The 16,715-nt window shown below is 37.4% G+C and overlaps 1 protein-coding gene across 2 annotated transcripts in view; it reads right to left on the minus strand.

The window, feature by feature from the left end:
* The window catches only part of PEX5L (peroxisomal biogenesis factor 5 like), a 40,782-nt gene that overhangs the window by 2,099 nt on the left and 21,968 nt on the right, over positions 1-16,715 (minus strand). For both annotated transcript variants that reach the window (XM_009288046.2, XM_019474320.1), the window contains 5 exons: positions 11,480-11,575; positions 4,686-4,802; positions 3,599-3,742; positions 2,654-2,724; positions 1,259-1,456 (listed from right to left, as the gene is read on the minus strand). In XM_009288046.2, the coding sequence (XP_009286321.1) occupies positions 1,259-1,456; positions 2,654-2,724; positions 3,599-3,742; positions 4,686-4,802; positions 11,480-11,575 (626 nt within the window). The remainder of the gene's footprint in view (positions 1-1,258; positions 1,457-2,653; positions 2,725-3,598; positions 3,743-4,685; positions 4,803-11,479; positions 11,576-16,715) is intronic.

Genomic DNA, 16,715 nt, shown 5'->3' on the forward strand with positions numbered 1-16,715 from the left:
CCCTGGAGGTATTTAAAAGACGAGTAGATGCGGCGCTTAGGGACATGGTTTAGTGGTGGACTTGGCAGTGCTAGGTTAATTGTTGGACTTGATGATCTTAAAGGTCTTTTTCCAACCTAAATGATTCTATGATTACTATTCTATGAAGTCAAAGTGCAGCTATGAACCCAAGTGAGATAACATGAAGGCTTATTAAAACTATTAGAATTGGATGAGTTTCTCAGATGTAAAAGAGTTCTTTACTGGCAAAAATAGTCTTTCTTAAAAATGACTTTCTTAAGAGGAATAGATCAAGTGACTAGCCAAGACCCCTGAAGAAAGATGCCAAAATTTAAGACTTCTGTACCCACTGTAGGCTTCATAAAACCTTTGCACTGACAACACCAGATGTCAGCCGGATGAGGCCAAAGTAGAATAACACACTTAGCAATTAAGCAGAACTTGCATATTTTATTTTTGCTTATACTAAATTATCTTGTCAACCCAGAGCTTGTTAGTGATAAGGGTATAATATAAGGCCTGTCTTCAAAATGACAAGCAGTGAGATAGCCCTAGTGTTTTAGTTCTATAAATCACGTTTATGCCTTTAATGACTTTATCATGCATCTCGCAGTTCAGAGATACTTATTTATCGACCTCATGAAATCATGACGAAGGGCTGCCAACTCATGAATTTTTTTGTTATTTAAAATGCCTGCCAGCTCCCATTACGGTATGCAAGGCTGAAGTCAGATAAAATGACTACACTGTCTCTTTGGTTAGAGCCAGAGAGAACCTTTTAAATAAGCAGATGCTACCTCCCAATATTTTCAGTGAACTGAAGCCATGTCCCACTGCAAAATGGCTATCATGCCTGGATTCTAGTGGCTTGGTTGGGATATAGGAAATGTGATGAAGAGTGGGAAGAACACACACATGTAGAGCAGGATACAGGCCTGGTATGGATTTGGAAGCAGCTGAAGAATGAGGATGTGGGAATACAGAGGCAGCAGACAAGGTCAAAGGAAAGTGATGGGAGTTGAGGGGAAGCATCTCTTTTTAGCTGTTTTGTTTGGGGTTTTTTTAACTTCCAGGGATGGCATAAGATACAGCTAAACCAAATGTCCTGTGTTGGTTTCCCACTCCTGCCACTAGAGACATTCAGTCTTCCACCATAGGGAACAGGCTGGACTTCTACAGAGTAAGGGGGCACAGCATGCACCATCATTTCTAGTGATGTCGTTAAAATTTCCACCATCAGGATTTACACTGCATTTACCTTTCAACTGATGTCTTAGACATTCTCCTGGTAAGTGCTGGGGACCCTTTTTTGCTTTTAGCTATATACTTATATTTGGGATTTTGCTTTATCCAGTTTCTTAGAGCTTGATAGGCTTCTTGTTGATGGCCAGTGTTAGTATAACTTACAGCCAGGGCCATCAGAGCTTTTAGGTTGTTTGGCTGTAGTTCCAAGCACCTAGGCAGAAAATAAAAATATATTGAGGGGTTTTTTTAGCCAAACACAATTCTTGAATTCTTCCAAAATAATCTGTGTAAAAAAATCACTCATACAAGTAAGATCTACCCAATAATACTTTTAGAGAAGGGACTTTGTCTTATTTTTCTGTGATAAGTGCATTATGCATATGTATACACAGATATATGCATGCACATTGCATACACACATATGTACATAAACATATGCATACAAGTTTTGTTGTCATTCTTCTGGTTATGAATAAATGTAGGTAGATTCATTTTTATAGTATCTGTCCGGTAAACAAAGAGAAGCTTTATGTAAATTCAAGCAAACAGTTTAATATGGTTTGCAGCTATACAAAAAAGTATTTTGAAGATAAAATTTCTTCCATCCCTGTGAATCTTCTCAGTCATCCGGAATTCTCAGTTTTCCTTTGATAAAGCTGGAGCCAATCAACTCAAGCAGTCTTTCTACGGTTATATACCATTAACTGAAAACAGAATCTAGTCTATTTTGTGAACATCACTGTTGCTTGTTTCAAAACTGCGGGGATGAGCAAGCCCTAAATCAGGCAACCCCTTGGATTTCTATCCAGGTAAGCTAATAAGTTACATATAAAAAAGTTAAGAGTATCCTTAGGTGAAATGACTTGATGGTTAACATCACTAATGTGGTACTTGCTTCAAATGGAAACATGAAAACCCACTACAGAAAGGTAATACTAATGCTGATATTTTGGAACTGACATTTTACATACAAGCATACCATGATCTTCACATCTCTATCAACCTAAAAATGTTGTCAGTTTAGTATTCAGCAGCTGAACAGAGCTCATTCCAATTAAGAAAACCTCTTCATTAAAGGACAAACTACAGAAAATATGCCAAGTGGCTAGAATATCAAAAAGGCACTTTATTTGCATTATGCCTAATTCATGTTTATCAGGCCATGTAACTTTTCTTTTGTGCAACTACTTAAATTACTAGATTAAATATTGCACTTATTTAATAAAACAGAAATATTAATCACTAGTCATTCCTCTGAAGTCACTAGGAAGATTTCTGTATCTTTGTCAATGCTTTACTTAGTTAAATAAATGCTTCATGTTACAAGGTAAGTATGATGATAAATATACCTAGGCCTCCATTACCTAATAGTCATCAGACCCCTTATTTAGCAATTATCTTCATCTACCTTTGGAGGGCGACAATGGCTGCCTGCTCATTTTCATTCTCTGCCTGTGTTATGCCCAGGAACTGCCAGGCCTGCAAAAATAATCATCGTCGTGTTATTTTGTTATATATACCTAACTGCAAGCAGAGTTACAACTAATATCACTGTTAAGCAGTGGGGTGAATAAAAATAGCAGATCTGTCCAGCACTAACTACAGATTTTTCTACGGCATGCATACCAACAATACAAATCAATGCAGTTTTGAGTATCTTTGGGCCTGACAATATTTATAATCAATGAACGCAAAGGTATTCTGTCAGTGTATGATCACATGCTGATTTCTTAAATTTGAGTTACTGTACATTTTAAATGTTGCTAGAATTTTATGGAGAACGGTAAAGAACAATTATTAAATTGTATAGCTTTAAAGGATTCTAGAGAGTCTGGGAGTTCTCTCTGCTTTTTAAAATACTGCTGCTTAATTTAATGTAGCAATAGATTCAAAGAGACCTAGATACTTACACTGTAAATATTTTTCATGTTTCACAGAAAATAGACTTTAAATATATACTCATTGAAAACATCAATATTGCAGAAATTGGTATAACTTTTAAAAATTTGTCAAATTTCTTGTTAAATCAAAAATGTTCACCTTTTCAATAGCAGTGTTTAAAAGATAGTTTGAAAACATCAGGAAAAGAAGGCAAGGTTTGAAATATTGTCTCTTTTGAATGCTTTTAAATGACAGCTTGGAAATTCTATAATTTGAAAAATGGATTCTCATCTTACGAAGAGCTCACCTGTACCTATTTCAAGGTATATACTATTCCAAAACCACCGTTAGCATTCAGTCTGTTTCAGTCAGTCATGACTAGCAAAGGTTTGGGCCCCAAAATCATTTCCATCATTGCATGCTAAAGGGAGTCCCCTTTTCCTTTATCGGTAAAAGGCACATGAGTGAATACCTCTGCATCATTGGGTTCTTGTAGAATAGCAGCCTCCAGGTATAAGATTGTAACTGGCAGGTCACCTTCTTTCATTTTTTTCAGTCCTTCCTCAAAAGCACCAGGCCAGTCTTTGAAGGGATTCTCAGTATGGAAATAATAACCCTGGAGAAGAGAGATAGCGGACCCATGATGAAGCACTGTAAGCAAGGAATGGCAACTCTATAAAATTAAGTGACTCACTACTTTCCAACTGGATGTAAACATCCTTTGTTCTGTAAAAACGGTATGAGCTCCCCCATGAAATTTCAATGACAAAAAGTGTAAAAAGTCAGCATCACTGGACATTGACGTTCCTGCTCTCTTTATTTTTACTTTAGCGCTGAAGTTATACTAACTGGTACTCATGTTGGACTCTCCTGCTCCCATCAAAGATAATGTCAACAACTCACACTAACTGCAGTAAAAGCAGAACTGAACCTAGCATGAGCCCAGTATATCCAATTTGATGGTAAAGAGCACACATCAAGCAGTTGCCTCCCTGCAGTGCTTGTAACCTGATGTCTGTTCAGTTAATACCCTGAAATCTTCAATTAACCTTCAAGATACAGAACAGTGTTGCAAGCACCTGAGTTTATTTTAGGATTTCTTTAAATTTTGCCTTTTTCTCTTCTTGCCACTGCAGTGTAAAGGGTGTGTGCTAATATCAGCTATGTAATATAAATGAAATTAAAACATACAATGGAGGGAATGAAGAAGAGAGACAGAATCTCTATCATTTCTATCCTCAACAGTGTTTGAATGTGCCAGCCCAGATTTTTATATTTGGTGCTCTTCCTTAAGTGCCCATCTTCAAAAGTGCCCATAATCCAGCAGTTTGCTTCGTGATCCTTTCAGCTGAATTCAGGCCGTGTGCAAGTCTAGATGTATTCTCACTATGGTAAGGTCTTTTAAATCTACCCCGCTCACAGACACCTAAAGAGGATGAGCTCTTTTGGGTAAAATTAGCTTCCATGTCCAAAGAATTTTCTTGGGTTCCCCTGAATAGCTGAGGCTCATCTCAAAGTTTCACAGGAAGGATGTACTGTATTAAAAAACTTTGTGTTACCTTCTCAATGGTTGAGATGGTGACTTGCCCTGGTGCTTCCTGGTTCTCTGAAATCCAGTTTCTGCGAGCCATTTCTTCCCATTCTGCTTGCATTTTATCCCAAAACTCTGTGTCTGACTAGAAGAAAAAGAGGTAAAAAGGGAAGAAAATGAACAACAAAACTTTAAAATAAAATGGTAAGCTTTTAGTTTCTTTCTACCAGTGTTCTGAGTCTGGCAATTTTGCTGAGCAGCATTAATTCTATTAATAATCATACTGACTGAAATACTACAGCACACATTTGGAATTCCATATAATTAAATTTCATCTCTTATATTGGAATGCATTTCGTCAACAGAAAACTTTATCTCAGAGGCAGCGTATGTTCTATTTGCAGCACTGCATCTTATTGATGCTAACAGCAAATTGTTACATAAAATTTGAAGGAAATGAAAAAAAAAGAAAAAACTAAGCATACATGCTAAAGAGTAACAATAGATGAAACAGTTTAAAAGAGAACAAGCATCCCACTTTGGTAGGTTCAGCATCATTTTCAACTATGTAAAAGAGTAATGGCAAAGCTTAGACAGAGGGTTTTTGCACAAGAGAATTAATATAAATGGGGCTTTTAGACATAGTGGAGAAATCCTAATATTTTATCATATACTGTGCTGGTGAGAGGAAACTATAAGAGATTATAAAATTGTAAAATAAGATTAACATTCAGCTCAAAGACAAGAGGGAAGAATGCATATACAAGAGAAACAGAAATAATGAAAAAAGAATGAGATTTAGGACATGTAACGACCAGAATGGGGGAACCACTGTGGTTACTAGAAAATGATGCCAAAAAACAGAAATAGGATTAAAAAAAAAAAAGAGGGGAGAATCAAATTTAAGGTGCTATTTTTTCAGCCTCCACACATTAGTCATAAGCCCTGAAAAGCAGTTCCATAGCAGAATATAGGTTCAGCACTAGGAGCCTTTGCAAAGTTTTCCAGTTCCTACAAGGTCATGGCCAGAACTCCAGTGAACTGACACTACTGAGGGCACAGTTTCCCAGCTTAATTATGTCAAAGACATCAGCACAAATAATTCTACTGAGGTTTAGACAGAACTATTTGAAAGGGAGGTGCTAATCAAAATTAATTGAAGGTATTATAAACTGGTCCAGATAGTTTTGTCTGAATCTTCGTTCCAAGACTGGCCACTTTGCTACTGCTCCACAGCTAGGCATGATTTGCAAAAACAGAGTTTAGTCTGTGATTGCATGACTTGCTACAACCCTCCTTCTTAGGCACTTGGAAAAAGGAAAGCACAGGCTATTAACATATCTAGAATGAGTCAGCAATGAGAACATTTGAGATTAGGTGTGAAGGATTAGGAGGACTTGCGCTGGCTAACATTAGGTGTGGTTGCTGGAAATCATAAGGCTCTTTACAAGCGGCAAGGTGCATTCCCTCTCTAGAAATCTAACAGGCATTTCCCTTTGGCTCTTACTGTAGCATGTGCCTCCTGATATACAACACTTTCTTCCAGGAGACTCAGCATTGTCCAAATTATGCAATTATTGGATCTGTGAAGGTACCTGCTATGTTCCTCTGTGGACTAGGAAACAAACATGAATCATTCACTCCTGGAGAGGAGATTTCACTCTTTGTAATAGAAGCGAACAGAACATGACAACTCTTGTTACACAACAACTTCTGAGGTATCAAAATCTGCTTTCATTCCAAATTTGAAGGAAATACAGTCTTCTAAATAGTTGTGAGATTGTGCTGAAATGTCCATTTAGGGTTTGAAAAGGCTAGGATAATGAATCAGATCGCTCCCTCTTTTACTCTTATCAGCCGTGACCAGAGGCACTTGAATCTCTTAAACTATCCTGTTCAACAAATGTCACTATCAACTATTCAGCATTCAGTGCAAATCTGCACTGCACTGAAGAAAAAATTACTTGACCATGTTTCTACTAGCAGTAATTTTGAGATTCAGGATGAGGTAAAGGAGTGGAAATTTCCCTTTCCTACAGATTAATATTAATAAAACTACTGAAAAGTAATGCCTTTTTAAACAGATTAACTTACAGAATTAATTATATATAGATACATATATATATATATATGATGTTTGTATCAGAATTTTTGCTTGTATTTTTCCCACAAAAATCCCTTATGAATCAATGATTTGGAAACATACCAAATCACATTTCTGCAGATCGTAAGCAAGGATATGAGTGGTTTTATGTCGTAAGCTCAAATTCTGCTGCTTAATTACTTATTTATAATTCACACAGAAGTTCACTGTCTGCATACTGCCCTTAAAAAGCTAATGAATTACTATGTATTCAAATAGCCGTGCTTAATGTCTATCTGTAGTGAGTCAAAGGTGGAGGAAAAATGTAATGGGGAGAAGACCTGCTTTACTATAACGTCTCCCAACTCATCATGTGCTACTTGGACATGGGCCAGGACCCAACTGCTATTTTGCAACTATAAGCAAAGATTTGCTTGTTTGGGCCAAATGGGCTTAAGTCCCAGCTACAGCTTCCAAGTACATCCAGCATGTGGGGGTTCTGAAACTGGTATGGCAAAGCTGCACTGAGCAACTGGATCATGCACAAGTATGGCAACCGATAAAATGCTATAATACTGCCGTGAAAAACAACGTCAGCAGCAGAGCAGTTTAATGTCCTTGAGGAAGAGGACCATAAATATTACACAGTCTTTGTTAAAGGCCTAAGTCTACTTCAGCTGTCGTTAGCAGTAATTTTTTCATTGACTTCAGTGGCAGGAGGGTTAAATTAATATTGAGTGTTTCTGAAAACCTGGCTTTGGATCAAGACTCCTAGATCTAATTTTAACTCTATTTGCTATGTGACTGGTGCCAATTACTTCATTTCGATGTTTTTGCTACCTTAATGCTGGCGAATTACTTTGGATGTACTGAAAGTTTTCAGACCAGTTGAACACATTTAACTCGTTCTCAGATCATCTGCAGCAGTTAAGTGGAATGACAACCAGGAAAAATGTTTGTACCATCTGACTACTTGCAAGCAGAATATTCTGCATTTTGTCAAAGAAGCTATTTTTACTTTTAGTATTTAAAAATATGCTGAAGCAGTTAAACAAATGGGAGGCAGAATCTTTCCAGGCTCTCTACATCCTACGATACAGTGAAGGGGGGTGGGGGTGTACTTTCTGAATATTGCTGGCTAATTTCTAAACTTACCTATTTTCATAACTTTAAGAATAGAACTTTGTCTGTCCTGTACTGCCAAAAATTAATTTGCAATGTTCCTTCTCGACCAATGTATAAGAAACAAAGGTTCTGTGGTTGGTCTTTCTTTGAATTACTGCAACATACTCTTCAATGTGAAAGACACAGTAAGTTAAACTTATGTGCTAACGACGTAAGATTTCCTTAGCTGATACCTTCTCAAAACAAAAGTTGAAGTATGCCTTTTTAGTAAAGTTTAGAGGTAAAAAAATGTATATCAAGGCAAAGCTTCCCATTGTGATTTGAGAGCGTACCAAATAAAATGCAGCTGAATGACTCGAGTTCCTAGATCCCAATTTAAAATGTGGTTTAGGCAGTCTTAGGCACATCTAAAAGGGACGTTGAAACAGTGAAACAGGAATATCATAGGTACAGAAAGGATTCTAACCGGTATTCACGGGAACCACAGAGCTGATGATTCTGGGCTATGTTTTGCTAGGCTAGAATAAATTAATCCCATCTTCTTCCTACTATTGTCACATAATTTAGCCGTAATATGTTCTGATGCTTCTTAACAGTATATTATACAGCCGATGGCTCATGTGACACGGTGTTGTAAATAAAATGATGCTGAGAAGGACCGCTCAAAATTTCTTTTGCATAAGCTCACAAAACAGTGTGGCATCTGCAGTTTAATCTCTACATCAGGGAAATGTGGAATAAGAAAATATAAAAATTGCTTTTTTTCCATCTCTGAGATATTTCTCAGTTGGAAGTTTTTGCACTTTCCTGGTTTCATTTTTATTTATTTTAACTCATTACCAATAGGGCAGCAGATGATAAAACAATCGTTTTAACAGAATATAGGTACAGGATGGATCTGAATCCCCATGCTGGCATTTTTAAAAAATTCAAAAGTACCAATTTTGGGGAAAACACAGCTAATTATTAGAAAGATTCCGTTAAAACATATTTGGTATGGCACTTGGAAATCATGAAGACTTTAGGCTATTTGTGCTTCCCTGACGTGTATAGCAAAGGGATGAGGCAAAAATCAAATCCAATTTCCAGAGTGACAGAAAAGGTAGCCAAGTCTGCAAGCATCCAATCACTGCAAGTGAATCTGGACCCTCTCTAGTAAAAAAGCTAATTTACTTACCTCTTCATTCTTAAAAGATTCCCCAATGGCATAGACATCTTTAAACCTTCTTAAGAAAGAATTACCTCACAGATCTTCATTAATCTCAAAGTTTGACATCTTAAAACCATTCCCAAAACTCTACAGTGAATACTGGGTAGAGGATAAAGTTTGGTGTCTTCATTTACTGAATTGTTAATTAATTCCTTTCGAACTAGGCCACAAAGAACCTGAGATTTGCTTCCTTTTCTTGATCAGTTTTCTGGCTAATCTTACCAGTTGGAGCTTTCCCAGTTGAAGAATATTACAGAAACATCCAAAGCGTAACAGATGAATTTTTGAGCTGTATCTGTTCTCCGCTTAAGAAAGCACTAATCTTTCTGAGATGGGCTGCAATTTATTTCAATCATTCTAGCTTTCTTACCACTTCATTTTAGCTAAGATGAAAATCCAGCTTTTTTCATATGCAAATGGAAATAACTGCTCTATAAGGTCTTGAAGAATCCTTTCCTTTACATTTTAACTACCTGGTCCAAGTTTCTATTTTAAGCAGAAAGAATAACTTAAGGCTGCCAGGTACACAGTTCGGGAAACATTTAATTAGATTCTTTTTAATAGCTGTTTTTGAGACCACATTAAAGCATTTTAACAACCTTTGTTGCCTCAGAATGACCTTTTAATGTGCAATGGTTTTTTTTCAATGTATTTTCCTCCTTACTTTACTTTACAAAGTAATTCAATAATGTCTTGTAATCTATTGTTGGCCTCAACTCATTTTTCTTTCAGCTGAATGTCTGGGAACTCCCCATCACACATGGTTTCTGGCAATTGCAAGAGTACTGACATCATTTACTTAACCACTAACTGTAACGCAGAGATGTTCATCATCAATTTCCCTGTGTCACAATCACAGATTACGGCACAACACGTCCCATCTTTAGGATCACTCTGCAGTGCGATTAGGAACATCTACAGCATTTTAAGCAGTGGCCATTTGAAAGCAAGCCCCTCCTTTCCTGCCTGGAGCAAATGTGTATGATGTGTGACATCAAAAAACCTATTGTGTGTCACCAGCAGTTGTTTATAAAGAATATATTTGATCTGGAAAGAACAATGCACTCAGAAAATACAAGAAAAATGCATTCAGTGTATAGTTTATAAAACAGCAAACTTACTGATTGTGTCCATTTTAGCTTTGTACACTGATAGAAGAATTTTTTTGTGTGCAATATGATCCTACAAAACCATGGTCAAAACCATGCAGTCTTACCTTAGCATATCATGAAAAAATCCTACAAGTCAAATTAATTTCTTAAATAAGAAATTCCGTTTCTAGCTAGAAGCCAGCATATTATTTAGGCCTAGTTTTGTTTGTAATCAACCAATACTAATCTAGAATAGTTCAACTGCCAACACTGGAATTACAATGGTATAAAACTTGAGTTAGAGTAGTATTAAAATACAGACACTAAAATTTAAATCTAAACCCAAATATCCCTAAAGTGTTCTAGATGTTTGGAGACTAATGAGACTGCAGTTCATGCTAAAAATAATCAGTTCTGAGGAATCAGTTTCACAGCCTCATCCTTTTCACCCTAAAACCTCATTTCAGTGGCTGTTACATAATTCAGCCTGAACTTCTGTCCTCAGTGGGATGCAGCTGTCTTGGCTCTTTATGGCGATGGGATTTTGAAGGGTTACTGACAGAACCCCTGAGAAGATATGATGCTGAAGATCGATGTTTGTATCAAATTTTTTATTGGATTCTGTTAAAAAAACTGTATGCCACCTTGTCTCTAGACAGGATCAGGATTTCAGCTGGGACTAGTGGTATAGGACAACACTCAAGAGGCACTTTTCATGTTGGAAAAGTAGTAGTTGGTGAAAAAAACAGAAGTGCAATAGGAGAACTATCCAAATACCTGCACCTTCTCAAACTGAATTGATTTACCAGGAAACGAGAGTACTGTGTTTAACATTCTGCCACTAATTACAAAAATGCATTGGTGCACAGTTACTGCTATACGTGCAGTTACCCATTACAGCAGGTAATCATTCTGTTTATCAATGGTTCTGAATTCCAGTTTCCCTGTGGAGAACTGGTTTATGTCTGAGCTTAAAGAACTGATTGCACACATTCAGTTGCTGGGGAAAAATACGCTTCACTCTTATACTTTCAGTTTCGAAGTACTTACATTTATGGGGAATTTTTCTTGACCCACTTGCTATAGCAATACAAAATGGAACTTGAAAAGTTGGTTCTGTCTAATCTTCATTTATAGCTAAGGTTTTTGGTTTTTTTAAGAGAGAAACTGCTATTTTAAATGAGTAACTCCAGGAAACGTATCTTTTCTCTGCTTTAAATAATCCGGTTCCAACTTTCTCCTATACTTGTGCTGCAAGATGAATAAGAAATCCATAGAACATTAGCTGAAAATGAAAACAAATAAAGTAATACCTCAACAGCTGCCTTTGCTCTTTCAAATTCCTCCTCCAAGGAGTGATTTCTGGAGAGAAGAGGCCCTCCCCAACGCTGCTCCTTAGTTGATCGTGCCTAAAAAATAAAAGAATAAATCAGAAAGGGATGATATAGTCTCTGCCACATTTCTGAGTTATTTCCTTAATTGCCTAGAGCCCCAAATGTCCTTTTTCTTGCACAAAACTAGTTGTGTCCCTGCATGAATTCCTCTGAATTCTCTTACACTGTAGCAGAGATCATTCCTCATGGGAAGCAGAGTAATTTATCTTTTCCAGACTTTTCTTTTCACTCAGGATGCATGAAAGATAAGAGACATCCGAGAAAAGACAATGCAAGAGTTGGGCTACAAAGGGAAGAGCTGACTATTTTGTATAAGACTTTTACCTTAATTGTTTCTACTCCTGTATTATGACTGTGGCAATGCATTCCACTCGCTATGCTCCAGGAAGAAAGCATCTCATTTTCCCTGTACATTTAGTGTTTTTCTTTCAGGTTCTGCTTTGGGATCACATTGGAGAGCAAGGTCTGCTATGGATTTCACTGGAAGGACAAATCCTTTTTACAGTCAGCTCTCTTCTGTGCCTTACTATCAGTCGATTTGATTGGAAATACATAACAATTTTCTCCCTATTCTTTTATTAAAAACATTTTATTTATGGGTTTTTTTGCACAAAAGGCACAGTACAAAATCAAACAGTATTCAATGATGGTACAAAAAAGCACAAAGTGGCCTAATCTTGCTAAACAGAGCTCTGACTGCTAATCCCTTCCCTTGTGTTTGTCAGAGGTTAAACTCATTAGCCATTTGCCTGACCATGGTCCCAACTGCATTAATTTATGTGATTATATTTCTGATTACTTTACTTGTAATATTCAATTTCAATGAGGCACGTTGCTAAAAGACTAATTTTGCTCACTTCAGACTCATTGGGCTGCATCTCCAAGTGTTGGAATGTGCACTACTGGGATGAAACACCCAATACATTCCTGGGTGTTCATATAAGTAATGTGCAATGCATGGTCAAACACATATGTCTGTGTGTGTACACACATGGTTTTTTACCTAGAAAGATGACATTCGTTTGTTAATCTAGCCCTAAAGTTTCTGTTTTGTTCCTGAGTCTTTGGATTCTCAAGTAGAGATTGATGAGTGAAATGTATATTGGGTTCATGATACACATACGGTTAGAAAAGACCGATACAGCACTGTTTCTGTGAGAAGCAGCACAGAGCGTGAGGGAAGGTCTACACTGAGGATCTATCATTTGTTTTCACATCTAGTACCTGTGGTCCATGTTGTTTGAAAAATATTTTTTTTTTTTCTTTGGGCCAGGAAAAGATTTCAGGTTGTCACTGAAAACATACCAAAAACCAATCCTATACACTAAATAGTCATTTTACTGATTAATAGAATTTAGGGCAGAAGAGGTAACCGGTTCTCTTTGGAATCACAGAAGAACCCCCATGTGGTTACAATTCCTAGTAAATAACTACTGTTCTTGAGAAATTAAGTTAGCCAGTTTTAATCTGTTTAACAGCTGCTTTATTCATATTGTATGGTGCTAATTTTAAAATCAGAATATGGTATGTTAATTCAAACGTTGTGGGGATGGGAATCTCCTGAGTTTGACCTTAATGAGCAAACATTGTACCACCTGGCACGAGAAGGCACGTAAACAGAAGATATGCTGCAGCTGAAAGGAGGAAAAGGAATGTGCTGCAGCTGGAAGGAGAAAACCAGATAAAGGCCATGAAGGCATTTCACAGGAGGATGAAGGAGGACGAAGCAGGAGGAAGAATGGGTCAGTCTGCTAGAGCATAGATGCGTGTGAACACAAGGCTATAACCTCTCTGCAAGCTGCAGCTAGCATGTGTACACTTCTGCTTGCTATAAAAGATGTGAACAAAGAGCAATAAAGGTCTTTGGTTGCCGTGCCTGCCAGAGTCCGTGCCGCTTAAATCCCCACAAATGGCACCCGAACAGGGACTTGAATGCTGGAACTAAGCAAGAGTCCGTGGTGTTAACCCCTAGAAAACATCTTGCAGAATATCAGACAGCAACATTTATCAACCTGACCTGTAATCTGATCAAAGAATTAAATTTGGTTTTCTTGACACAAAACTCTGTTGATAGACATTAATTATGTTCCTAGCCTTTTCATTATTTATGAGTTGGCTTTTGCAAACCATTTGATTACTTCCGCTTTTTAATCTTTTGTTTCCAGTGACTGCAGTTTCCTTAGGCCAAGGACAAGACTGTAAATCACGATGTTCAGACTGAGTAGTACTGCAGAAGGGGAGAGTGGGCTTGTTGGGGCAGTAGAGAGGTGAGGGGGAAGAGGACAAGAAGCACAGAAGGCCCCTCCTCTCCCACATGTCAGAGTATATACATTGTCCCTGCATAATCCCCACAGAAATATACCTTCTCCTCCATTAAATGCACACCTGCCCTCAAACAGAGGGAAAAAAGAATTAACAAAACCCACATAAGCTGCATTTACATATAGACAATGCAGAGTCATGTTCTGAGTTGTGATACCCAGAAATGAAAGACACCACATATAACAAACACACGGCCTTTCGCTAGTGCAGGAAGAGAGGGGATGGGAATGGAGTGCCAGCACTGGAGAACACATCTTCAGCTGGTGATGGGGTGCAACTCTGCACCTGCCTCCCTTAAGGGTAGCGCAAGGTGGGGTATGTATGGGTCAGGGTGGGCTGGGTATGTCTGAGGCATGGACACTCTGTACACACTGTGGTTTGATATGCTCACCACTCTACAGTGGAGGTGCTGTAGCTGATCACTGGCTGCTGTCTTCAGGGACAAAATCTTCCATTCCAATGCATTTGCACACACTTTCCTGCACTTGTAGTCTGCTTATGTGCTGGTGGACCTTAACTGTTGGTCAGAGGCTTAAATTATAGTCTTAACTTTTGAGCAGGTCTTCAAATAATGAGCTAAATCTGTCCCTTGTAACTCTTCATTTCATTAGAGTAATGGGCACATCCAAGGAGAGCTAGGGCCATTAGTCTGACTGTAGCTATTTGGGAGAAGTGGGGAATAAATTTTGCATTCTAAATATTGTTGCCCCAAACTGCAGATTTCTAAGGTTTACAGGCTTTGCACTATATCTTTGTCCAAGAGTGCTGACATATTAGAATTAGGTACAGTTTTTTAGCATGTCAGAGTTTTGTGTATGCATTCTGAGTGAGCAATAAAATATCTAAAATGCCCAGGGAGGCCCAGGTTTGAAACTGTATTTAGAGAGTTAAAACATGAGCAGACTTTATGCATATACAATTGAACACATTATCTCCCTCTGCAGTTTGTAATTATAAGAGAAGAAATAAACCTTCAAAAAACCCCAAACACTGTAAGATATCTCAGTACTAATAAAAGTGTAACAAGGAACTTTCCAGCATGGCAGATAAAAGAAAGAACAAAGATACTTTGGGCCAATGCAGTTTAAGAGTTAATAATAGGTAACGTATGATGTGAGTAGAATACTGAGAAGCAAGACGGCCATATCCAATGACAGCCACTATGCTATTGCCCGTTCCAGCCTTCAAACATATTTCTTCCTTATTAATTCAAAGCTTGCCTTTGTGATTTTGTATTGGCATAAGTGCTGGTAAACACAGGATTTTGTTAAGAAGATTGCATAATCTTAATGAAAATATGACCTAGTTACTTAGTATTTCACTTTGAGGAACTAAATCTAACTTGTCAAATATGAGTGATGAAGGTGATTGTCTGAGAAATCGCTGATGGAAAACTGCAGCAAGTTTGACAAGATGAAATCTTTAGGGTATGGCAAAATCTGTTGCATATGCAAAGGTTACCCTTAAATGAGATAGACAAGATCTATAGAGGACAAAGTATGGAAAACATGCTTTGATAAAAGCTCTAACGTGATTTCTTTTACAAGCAGATTAAGAACTCGGTCAAGACAGATGAGCCTGTTTGTTGGGAACTGACAACTTTGACAGCCCAAGTATAAGCAGGATGAAGCAGGCAGGGAATGAAAATACTAAAATTCTAAGTAAACAACTTAGAATAAGAACGCAATCTCACTTCAGGTCATTTCTCTGCACTACTAATTACCAGTTTTAACAACATTTCATTACTTGAATAGATCACAAGTTTGAAAAAAAGCAGCTTATGATAAAACAAAACAAAACATGAAATATACCAGAACGACAGATAAGAATTTTATACTCTGCTTCTTTTTCAAGTTGGCTGATTCAACTTTACTTTTTTTAATTTTGAAATACCAGTCATTTTACAAAATAGTATGGACCCTCAACTGGCTGAACTTGTACTGAATTAAAAATGTGGATTTTTGCTTCTGCAGTTATTCTAGTGGAAGATAAACAGGAAATGGACCATATAAAGTAGAGATGTTATAAACTAAATTTGTAACTGTTTTTACAGAAAGCCACAGTACTTAAATTCTCTGACTGTCTACTTGATTTACACATATCTCTGTTGAGTACAAACTTCCTGGCATTTAGATCTATTAGGCTGAGGAACAGCGTCCTAAAAAGGGGTTAGAGGTACTTAAAGATAAGCTGGACAAAGCATGTGAAAACACAGCGTCCATCTCAAGTGGATGATACTATGCAATAGATCTTTTCCATTACTAAGATGTATAAATCTACTGCACAGAAAGGAAAGATACCATGCATTACAACTAGTGTTAGACTTTCCAAAGGGAAAAAAAGTCCTGTTTGTAATGTAGAGATGGCAGGGAAGTAAAGGAGACTTTTTTCCTAACCAAAACACAGGAATGGATCCTGATAACTGGGTTCTATTTCTATTTTCAGCAAAAACTGGTGCATAATCTCGGGAAGGACATTTGGCATTTTAGTGTCTCATTTTTCCATTTTCAAATGAGGCTATTATTTTCCATTAATTTCCAGATTTTACATCTGACAGAAAGGTTTTGAAGTCCAGGCCTAAAAATAGCTGTGGAAGAGGAGAAAATTATTTTCAACTAAAAGTTAATCCACCAAACAACTCTCTCTCCCCCTTGCCAGTGGCATTGGCTGGACTTGAAATCTTTCAGTTAGAAAATAAGAAGCAGGAGAGAAGGTGTATAAGCAACCTGATCTATGTGAATGCATATATAAATGTGTGTTTGCACATATATATGCGTACATATGTCTCTAAAACCATACAACTCTAAGTAATCATTTCCACAAGGTCCCGTCC

This window comes from Aptenodytes forsteri, unplaced genomic scaffold, assembly GCF_000699145.1.
Source record: "Aptenodytes forsteri isolate BGI_AS27 unplaced genomic scaffold, ASM69914v1 Scaffold72, whole genome shotgun sequence".
Lineage (NCBI taxonomy): Eukaryota > Metazoa > Chordata > Aves > Sphenisciformes > Spheniscidae > Aptenodytes > Aptenodytes forsteri.